This window comes from Mus caroli, unplaced genomic scaffold (genome assembly GCF_978045245.1).
Source record: "Mus caroli unplaced genomic scaffold, Mus_caroli_1 scaffold_19, whole genome shotgun sequence".
NCBI lineage: Eukaryota > Metazoa > Chordata > Mammalia > Rodentia > Muridae > Mus > Mus caroli.
This window is the reverse complement of record NW_028227274.1, coordinates 39,946,884-39,957,601: the sequence shown is the minus strand read 5'-3', so window position 1 is coordinate 39,957,601 and position 10,718 is coordinate 39,946,884. Positions and strand designations below refer to the sequence as shown.

The window sequence follows — 10,718 nt, the reverse complement described above, 5'->3', positions numbered from 1 at the left end:
TAAGAGTTTTTAAAAAATATATTGTGTAACAATAATCATTTACAATCCACATATATAAAAGGGTTGGTTTATTGTAGTTCAAATACATAAATTCAACATTCAAACATCTTAAAATTAAACTTTTTAGAAACAAAAGTTCAAACATTCAAACAGGAGTAGTTTACAGGAACACCCAGAAAGGGAATTTTGTTGTCTAATTGAGAATATTGGTAGAGATCATTCAGTGGAGAATAAAGAATGTTTAAACCAGGATTCCACTCTGGCCAACATGTTAGTTATGAATGTGGTTCATACCTGAGAAGAAATTACTAAATACATCTTCTCCTGGGGTAAACAAGACTTGGCCTATAACTCCAGAGGGGAGAATCAAAGCACATACATGAACAAATACAACTAATCTGCTCTTTAGAGACAAAGGTAAAAGTATGTCCATTGTAATAATCATAGTCTCTGGAAGAATTCAATTCAGTGTTTTCTCTTTTACCCGCTTAAAAAAACAAAATCAAAAACCAACTCCAACTTCAGTTTTCCTGGAGTCTGTGGTGTTTCCAAGCTCCTACCACAAATTCTCCTGTCTTGCTGAGTAACACTGCTAGTAAAAGAACATCACCAAGTCACTGGCTTCCACACCTTATAAAAGGATGATTTTTAGCTTCGAGATTTTAAATTTACTAGAGACAGCCTATATTTGAGTATGTATGTCAGTCATGCCACACAAAGAAAAGCGTTAACTATTTTCAAAGGGTTCTGTCCCGAGACCGCCCACGACCGCTTCTCCTTCTGTTCGCCAGGTGGTTTTGCAATAGGCTGACCAATGCACATATGTAAAAACCTGAAAGTTTGGCTCATGCAAGCAGGGTGTTGAGAACTATTTTGTTGATCGTCTGGTGGGCTCAGATGCTGTGGGAGGAGGGGGCGGGCCGCGGCGATCCAGGTCATCCACGTAGGCCACAATTAGTTTCCTCCTCTCCTCGGGCACACAGTCCAGCACTAGGTACCGCTTGTCATTCTGCAAGATCTTCTCTACATCTTTCAGGTGCTGGTCAGATTCTTGGATTAACTTTTTGGATCTGAAATAAGAAAAAAAGCACAAGAATTACTGACTGCTGTTCGCTGGCCTTGCAGAAATGAGCCGGAAATGTCCATCTAGCTCCTAATTGTGTTTCCACTTTTTTAAAGAAAAATTTCACTGCAGCAGTCACCTTTGTAAATCGCCTCAGCAAAGACTCCAGGGAGTGAAAGGGCCTCAGAAGCTGAATTACCCTCCCGCCCCTACTGGTGGTCCCTCCAGATCAGGGCTGAGGGTGGGTAGGTAAGTCTTGCCCGTGCTGTACCTGTTCTGTGGATGAACAGAGGACTTCAGTCTGCGGGGCTGCCAATCCCAGCATCTTTCACAAGCTTTCACTTTCACATCTTTCACTAAATTAACTATAAAAATGTAGAAAGAAGTCTTACTTCACATCTAATTTAAAAGCCCAAGCTGATGCAAAACATTAAGGATCCTGACCAAAAATCCAAATGACAAAACACCTACGAAGCACACCCTCAGCACTATCTATCCTCCCGAGCACACCCTTCCTTCCTTCTTCCTTCCTCAAAGCTGTCTTTTAAAGGAGGAAATGCTGGCGCATGAAGCCTAACTGGTCTCCTGCACACAGACTGTAGGCCATGCCAAAATGTTTTCCCGGTGAAAGGTTACTAGTGGTGATGGACCTCTGGGTGTGCAACACCAAAACCTTTTTTAAAGGCTCTGCTTTTTAATCTTTTTAAAAAATAAGTGTATCCAGCAACTCCTTTCCTGTTGGAGGAAAATTATGTTTCTGCCTTAAGAAGATGAATTCAGGCATTCATGGTCTAACCCCACTCAGCAGTCTTCAGAGGAGGCAAAGGTAAGTTGTTATAGTGAAGAATTAATTTAAAGTCTCTTTGTGAATTACAATTCTTAAAGAGTTGAGGGTCCTCAAAAAAGAAAAAAAAAGCAGTGAAGTAAAAATAAAAGTGTATTTTAAAAACTGGATATACATAACACAAAATGAGAATTGACATCTGGGCCCTTTCTTTAAAAAAAAAAGGAAATGGCCTGTATCTCCCCATGAGGAAAGCTGGCATCTTCTGACTCCTAAAATTAACACTGTCAACATGTGTGTGAGTGAAAAGTATGCTCTGGCCATTAGAGTACAGGCTAGGAGACAGCAGCTGCCAGTGGGACACCGGACTGCACCTACCTGTATGTGATGAATTTGGTCTCTTTCAAAAGTGTCCTGAAGTCAGCTTTGGCAGTGATGTATTTGTCTCTGATGTATTCTTCAAACTCCCTTTGTTTTTTCTGCAGAGATGGGAAAAGTAAGATTAAAAGGGAAGCCCACAAACTAAAACAACTTCTTTATTAACATTGCAAAACATTGAGTCCTGTAATAAAACAGAAGGCAAGGATATGTCCTTTCTGTAAAACTTACTGTAGTGTATAACATGCAAAGTACATCTTTAAGGAAAAGTAAGAATATGAAATATTCTAGCTGAATATGAAAGCTTGCTATGTGTACTCCACTGTTCAATGGTCTACAGGGTCATCTCCTTCAGTCTCCATTATGTCCTCAGGAGGGAAGCACGAATGAAAAACTAAGGATCAGGCACTCACTTATTTCCTATAGAATATCTAACTTCAAGCAAAGAACAATAAGACACAGAGTATGGACATACAAAGCAAGTCCGTACATACTGCGCATTTAGCTTCTGTAAGGAAATGCTAATGACTGTTAGTATTAACTACACACACCTTGCTATCAATTCCCTAGCAGTTGTCGGGTAAATTAGAAACTGACTGGGTCTCAGCTATCAGTCTATCACTCTTTCCCAGCCATACATATTCTGTAGTCCACACATTAAAAATTCAACAAAATATCAAGTAAAAAAGCCAAAGGGATAGAACAGATTATAGTAAGCTTTTTTTTTTGGTATAATTCTATATATCAGATATTAAGTAAATTTGTTTCCTATACAGAAGTCAGGGTGCAAGAAATGGAATCTACTTTTAACATCTCATGCGTTAAGAGATTCTGCTACTCTAAAGTCTCCTCCTCAAGAACTTAGGACCTCTTACTGTTTTGCCCGCATGACTTAATAGGAAGGTGCTTTGATAGCTTAGGACCAATCGCCAGCTGAAACAGACTATAGTCTCATTCAACCCCACCCTGAAATTCTAAGCTTTAGATTATCACTTCCTTACTACTACAGGGAGCACAATTTAGAAGTCAGACATGTGATGTATGCCTTTAATCCCAGTGCTAGAAAGGCAGGTAGGTGGATATCTGTGAGGTCAAGGCTAGTCTGGTCTACAAATCAAGTCCAAGGACAGCCAGGGCGTTTACAGAGAAACTCTGTCTTGAAAAACAAAACAAGCAAATGAAATGTACTTAAAATCCTGGTCTACATTTCATATACTTTAATGTAATACACTTAAAATGACCAGTTTCTTGGTTGGTCAAGCCACTAGTGATGATTATGCACCTATGAATACTCATAAACTTCCAAGCATAGCAGAGCACACACGTCTGTACTCAGCACTCTGCAGGCTCAGACGGAGGCGTATCAGGAGGACAGCCAGCACTACACAGTCTCACGTCTGCCTAAGCTCCACAGGAACAGGACAAACCCTTACCCTGTCACTGGAGGAGAACTTAATGCAGCGAGGATCTTCCTTAATTACTTTTTTCACTTCTTTCCATGTGGATGTTAAGGTAATCTTTGAAAAAACAAGCGAAGAAAAAACGTAAGTATCATTCCCTTCTATGCAGGGAGTCAAACTGCAGCACATATGGTACATAATATTACACACTGACCTGCAAGCTCTTGTAATGCCCAAGCGTAAGTGGACTAGTTAGGGGCAGGGAGCAGCCTTAATGCAATCTCTTTTTTGCGGCTTGCCACAAGTTATTTTCATGGCCATACTTTCAAGGTGGCCTAAGACAATCACCTGCAAACCCTGTATTTACATGGGCAAACATCATAACTTCTGAAGAAACCATCACCAAAAAGAGCAAATAAAGAGGAACAAAACCTGGATGACAAAGTGTACAACCTGCCAGATAAGGGGCTACAGCACCACACTGCAAATGGAGGGGAAAGAGGGGACCCCGCCGATAACTCACAGCTAACTAAGGGCATTCACCAAAGAAGCAGCTGCAAAAAGAACTAAGTCCTGACTAGGGAGAACATCGTGACATGTTTAAACAGAGGAGAAAACTCAGAAGAGAATGTCATAAAAACCTAAGAATTCAAATAACAGGTCTAACAAAACACTAAAAATCACATCAGTATTTTCCATCAACTCTAAATGAAGAGTCTAGAGGAGGAAAGGCAGGACAATCAGGGGCTCTCACCGCAGAGGTCTCGTCCAGAAGCTGCCGAAAGTGCTCTCTTTTCTTTTTGGTAAGCGCTTCAATATGTTCATTAAAAAGTTTCTCTTTCTCCTCTCTTTCCAACAAGGACCCAGATTCCCAGCGGTGGTCTTTCCGGAGGGTCCTCCTAGTATCAGACCAGGACACATCTGAAGAACGTACCTAAAAAATAAAAAAGGAACCAAGTGAATTTTGTATATTCCACAATAAGAAGCTCAACACTGTAGTCAGGAGGTAGTCACATTTAGAAACTAAAAAATATTTCCTGAAAAATAAATAGATCTCTTCGACTAAACTACATCATAAATAAATCCTATGTTAACAGATAGGACCACTACTGTCAGCGAGTGAGTTTCTTTAGGACACAAGCTCACCATCAAGTTAACTAACAACCAAGCAATGTTCATTTCCAGTATCTTAAGCGAAAGGCTGTGATAATACCATTTTAGTTCAGAAGTCTCCTACAATCTACTTTAGAGCACAATCTTAACTCACAGTGAGCAGTTACTTGATGAAATAACTACTCAGACTTGGGGAAGTTGACAAAGATGAGCAGCAGATTATCTTCCATCAGTCACAACCCATAAGAGGTTTAAACTGCACTTTATATCTCTAAGTGCTGTGTCATTTAAAACTAATGTTAATTTTGCCTTCTTCCAGCACTAAATCTCTCCTCCCCAAACACAGTACAACAAACCTTGTTTTGCAAGATGATTCAATAAGTAAAAGGCACTTGCAGCCAGGCTCAGTGACCTGATTAGAGTCACAGGAACCCACATAGTAGGAGAACAGACTCCTGAAAGTCGTCCTCTGAGGTCTACACATATTGCACAGCCCAAAGGCATACACGCATTCTTACACAAATAAGTAAGTAAGTGAAAGAAAGTAGTTTTTATAAACTCAATAGACTGGGTATGGGGAATGGAATTCAGTACAGTAAAGACCAGCCATGATGAGTTAGAATTCCAAAAGTGGGAAGTTGAACATTTTCTTCTATGACATGAGGTATTATGATATTCACCCTCAGCTCTCCTGCGCATCTAAATGGGGGGGGGGGGTTAAAATGTCTCTAGGTGCTGATAGCTTGATCTTATATTAAAAAAAAACCATGAAGACTCCACTGAAACACTATTAGAAACAAACACTTTAGTAAAGGGTATAAAATCACCATACAAATAAAATATCAGTAAGATTTCACAAGCAATCAAAATGTAAAGTATGAGAACAATCTCACAAGCTCGTAACAGTATCAACACCCCCCACATCAAAAGATAGTAAATATAAATTTAAGCAAGGAGTAAATTACTTGCATGCTAAAAACTATTAAACATTGACAAAAACTGAAAAAAGTACAAACAATGTGAATGATATTCTGTGCCCGCTGATTAGACAACGTTCTTATATGCCTATGGAGTCACAAGATCCTAAGCGCCAAGGCAATCTTGAGCACAAAAAACAAAGATGGAAACATCACAATCTCTAATTTCAAAATAATAATATTAACTTTGAAAAAAAAGACAGAGCACATCACAGATCTGGCTGGTTCACCAACCCCACTAATGGCAACTAAAAGTTGTCACACTACAGACAATGATAGGAAATGAGAGAGAATGTAAAGACAGAGAAGAAAGAAGAAGTATACAAATACAGAATTTCTTTAACATTTAACATCTAAATATGTGCTTGACACTGGAACTACAATTGTTTCTTTCAAAGAGCACACTTGTATTTTCCACAGGACAATGTGGTAAGTGTTACAATGCTGTATACTGAACACCCAGGTGTGGCTGCAGGCAACCTCAAAGGGAGGTCCAGTGGGCCCTCTTCAAGACTGAGAGCCTGCGACACTGCAATGGGAAGGTGAGTAGTTGCCACAGACAGAAGGTTGGATTCATGTTCAGCAAAGCTGCACACCAAGGACCAAGGAGAGCAAGGATGGCACACAAGGATGGTCTTTCCTTTATCCAAGGTGCTGAACTAGGTATGGTGGTACACTCTTCAAGGCAAGAGAATAAGCACTCGAGGCCAGCCCAGTCAAAGGAAAACCGCATCTCAGAGCAAACAAATTGACTTTTACAACAAAATAAAGGCAACAAGTGTTAAATTTGACTGGCACACAACTGCTGGGTGTACAGAGAACCTTCACCTCTTTCAGGAGAGACAAAATGAGGTTTGCTGTTCCCTAAACCACTGCAACTGTAATTACAACAAATTAGGGGAATGCCAATGCCAGGAAGGAGAGTTCAAATTACTGAAAATGTCAAGAATGCAGAGCCCCCCCCCCCACCTCCCCAACTCCCAAAGCAGCAGAAAGAAGAGGAAAAAAAGAAAAAAAAAGTAAAAAAGTCTCAAGAGTCATCTCTTGGCAGTCCCCACCAATCCTGTATCTCCTACCGTCCAGTGTAACAACCGACCGGAACAATGATGACCCTAAAGCAGCTGTTTTCAACCTGTGGGGAAGAATCCACTAATACCAAGAACTCAAGTTTTAAATGCTCTAGAAATAACAAGCTAGGGCTGGAGAGATGGCTCAGTGGGTAAGAGCACCCGACTGCTCTTCCAAAGGTCCAGAGTTCAAATCCCAGCAACCACATGGTGGCTCACAACCATCCGTAATGAGATCTGATGCCCTCTTCTGGAGTGTCTGAAGACAGCTACAGTGTACTTACATATAATAAATAAATCTTTAAAAAAAAGAAAGAAATAACAAGCTATGTCATACTTAGGTTACAGAACATGGGTAAATGAAATCCATGTCTAAAGTCCAGTATTCAGAGGAGAACTGTACCATGTCAGACAGAAGAGCCTTGAAGTTCTGGATAGCTTCCTCCCGTTTGTGCTGCTCTCTCTCCCGATCGATCTCCTTAGTTTGCTCAGAGCGTGCCTTCTGAACTTCTCTTTCCCGTTCTCGAAGGCTTGCCTCAATGCGGGCTTGCCTCTCCAGCTCTTTTTCTTTTTCTGAGTCTAAATTCTGTAAAAATAAAATTACATTATCCTCTTTACCAACTTCATTAAGATTTTTTCACAAGCTGGGTGGCAGTGGCAAACACCTTTAATCCCAGCACTCAGAACTAGATAAATCTGAGCTCAAGGCCAGCGTGGTCTACAGAGTGAGTTCTAGGACAGCCAGGGCTACACAGAGAAGCCCTGGTTTGAAACTAAAACAACAAAAATTTTCCATAAAATATCTTGTCAAAAGTATTCAAGTACTTTTCCCCAGAACATTACAAATATGTCTTCCCAATCAACCACGAGACTCATAATTTCATCTTCTTAATCAACTACGAGAAAAATTCCAGCCCCAGCATCAAAGCAACATACACTCTTAAACAACATTAACAAATGTAACATAGGGTATAAGAGCAGTAAGCAGTAACAGTTACCTTAGCTATTTTCTCTATGTACTGTTTGAAAAGGTCTTCTCTCATTGATGAACTATCCACCGCTTTGTATCGTGGGTCACTTTCTACTTTGTCTTTTACTTTGCTCCATCGAGATTGACTATCCAAGTGATGGTTAGATAACAGTTCAAAGAAATCTGATTTAATCTAAAACAAGTGAGAACAGGATGATGCACTATGAGAAATCCTCCATGTTTTGAGTAGTTAACAATCCAATAACCTACCACACTGTACCAGACAGCACTACACAGACCGCAGCACTGGGGTTGGTTACAGCCGCTGTGCTCACTCAAACTGAGCTGCACATAGTGTTAGCAAGAGCCAGGCTTATGAAGTAACAATAAAATACCCTAATAGGAAGATGTATCAATGGCTTATTTTATAAAAACTAGATGAATAACTTATGCTCATAAAAAGTAAAAGAAAATTTCAAAAATCATTCAACACATATAACAAGTTTTTATGACTTGATGTCAAATGCCTAAAATAAAAAGATAAAAAACTAGCTGGGCGGTAGTGGTGCACGCCTTTAATCCCAGCACCTGGGAGGCAGAGGCAGGCGGATTTCTGAGTTCGAGGCCAGCCTGGTCTACAAAGTGAGTTCCAGAACAGCCAGGGCTACATAGAGAAACCCTGTCTCGAAAAACCAAAAGAAAAAAAAAAGATAAAAAACTTGTTACAGGGCAGTGGTGGTGCACACTTTTAGTCCCAACACTCAGGAGGCAGAGGCAAGAAGATCTTTTGTGAGTTCGAAGAGAGCCTGTACAGAGTGAGTTCCAGGCCAGCCAAAGCTACACAGAGAAACCCTACTTCAAAAACCAAACCCCCAAAACAAAATAAAAACCAACTTATATTTGCTTTTAAAAACACAGTATTTATACTGACCTTCATAAGAAAACTAATAATTCTGTAATTATTAACCATTAGTTTAAAAAAGTATTTCAGTGTCTGTGATTTTTAACTAGCTAAGTATACATGTCTCCATTTATTCTGCTATAAACCCAGGGAACATATCTGTCACATACTAGCACAAATTTAGTGTCAAAGGCCCTGAGTAATACTAAACTTAGCCCTCCAGTCCAAGAGCAGTCTGTTTAACAGAGAGGAAATATAGGAGGCACTTGTCTCATGGCTCGCCACTGAGTCTGAACTATGGTATTAGGGCTACAGCAGAAGACACCCAAAGTCAGCTCGATAAAGGATTCGGGCCAAGCATCCCTTTACCACTGGGATTAAATATTTTTCCTTGCTGTCTGACCAAGGAGTGCTGTCTGACCAAGCATTCTGCTTCAGAAATATTTTTAAATATCAGCTATGGCTTTTTCTGTTATTAAACTTAAACCTTAACCTTTTGATTAACTTTTAGATTAATAAAAATGCTCAGAAGCCCAGTTTTTCAAGTATTAAAGTATTTGATGTAATAGCATAATTTTTCTATTCACCTTGCCAACTTTGTACCTAATAAATATCAATCGTAGGTGTGTCTGATAACCAGAAGGCAAAACTACACTAAATAGTAATAAATATAAATATACTGTGTCAAACGGTTTGTTCTAAGCCGTGAGAATTTATATTACCTTAAAAGTCTCTAAACATGTGAACTGTAAGTTAGTCTTTAATGTGTGTGATACTTTAAATAAGCTCTTACATCATGGCCCACGTGCTAGAGCTGCTAAGCACAACAAGTAGTCAATTCCTGAATAAATGGCAAAAAAAAATGACATTTACCATGAGTTTAATTCATAGTCCTGTTTTCTATCCTTACCACAGCAAAAATACTTACACCACATGGCATAACATTTTAATTAATTAATTAATTAAAACACCAATTTTCTAAAAGGGTTAACTCCATGCCTACAGCATCAAATGTGAGGTATGAAGAATGAAGTATTTACAATGAGTAAATTGCAGTAAACAAAAGTTTCAATATTGGCTTTTGCAAGCAAAATGCAATAAGCCAAATAAAAGCAAACCAACTCTAGGGAGGTGGTTTTTCATAAACTGGAAAGCTGCACAGAAGCAAACCTCACTACTCACTCACACAGTCAATTACCTCCTGCTGCTGCTGCCAGTCTCACCACTAACAAGGCTACAATTATCTTCTAATTTTTTAAGTGTAAGATTAGCAGAAACAATACAGAGAGAGAGTGATAACATTTTTATTAACCAAATACTTCACAAAATGTGAACAAGAGATCTACTTAACCCTTATAAAACAACTCTGGTCTAATAATCCATTTTGTATTTTTTTAAATTAGCTCAGTCTCCTGTCTTTTATAAGCCAGAGGATAAAGACGTCAGGGGGAAAAACTAAGACTAGTTAAGTACCCAAACTGCGGACGTTAAAGCAACAGTACAAGTAGGAAATCTTCTAACAGCATGTGCACCAGTGATGAGCAGCTCTTAAAACTAAACTAGAAAACTGCAAAGACTAACACTTAATATAAAAAGAAAATCCATGTTATCTCAAACATGTTTAGAAAGTTATTGTAAAAGTGCAATGATAGACTATCAAATGACCATTTACTTGGTTTTCTTTAATTGAATATGTTATTCTAAAAGTCAAAGGTAGAGGACTGGAAAGATGGTTTAGCAGTTAAGAGCACTAGTTTCCCGTCCAAAGGACCAGAGTTCAATTCCCAGCACTCACATGACAGCTCACATTAGTTCCAGAGCTTCTGACACTCTCACACAGACATACATGCAGGCAAAAGACCAATGCACATAAAATGAAAACTAAATTATATACTTAAAAAAAAAAAAAAAAGTAAAAAAGCAGCTGCTTATGTGATTTTAAATGAACATATGAAATGTGATTTCTTTGTTCACATGATTTTTCTGTATGTTTAAGAAGCATAATAATTTTAAGTCACCTGTAAAATAATTGTATAAAAATTTACTTTGAAGCCATCAGATAATC

General features: G+C 39.0%; 1 protein-coding gene across 3 annotated transcripts in view; it reads right to left on the bottom strand.

The window, feature by feature from the left end:
- Window positions 1-10,718, bottom strand: part of Tcerg1 (transcription elongation regulator 1) — a 61,639-nt gene continuing 50,921 nt past the window's right edge. For 2 of the 3 annotated variants that reach the window (XM_021150562.2, XM_021150563.2), the window contains 6 exons: window positions 7,781-7,945; window positions 7,186-7,368; window positions 4,380-4,559; window positions 3,659-3,742; window positions 2,226-2,326; window positions 1-1,070 (listed from right to left, as the gene is read on the bottom strand). In XM_021150562.2, the coding sequence (XP_021006221.1) occupies window positions 869-1,070; window positions 2,226-2,326; window positions 3,659-3,742; window positions 4,380-4,559; window positions 7,186-7,368; window positions 7,781-7,945 (915 nt within the window). In that variant the 3' untranslated portion in view covers window positions 1-868. Of the gene's footprint in view, window positions 1,071-1,334; window positions 1,429-2,225; window positions 2,327-3,658; window positions 3,743-4,379; window positions 4,560-7,185; window positions 7,369-7,780; window positions 7,946-10,718 lie in introns of all 3 variants that reach the window. The other variant, XR_002376977.3, reaches the window with a different exon arrangement.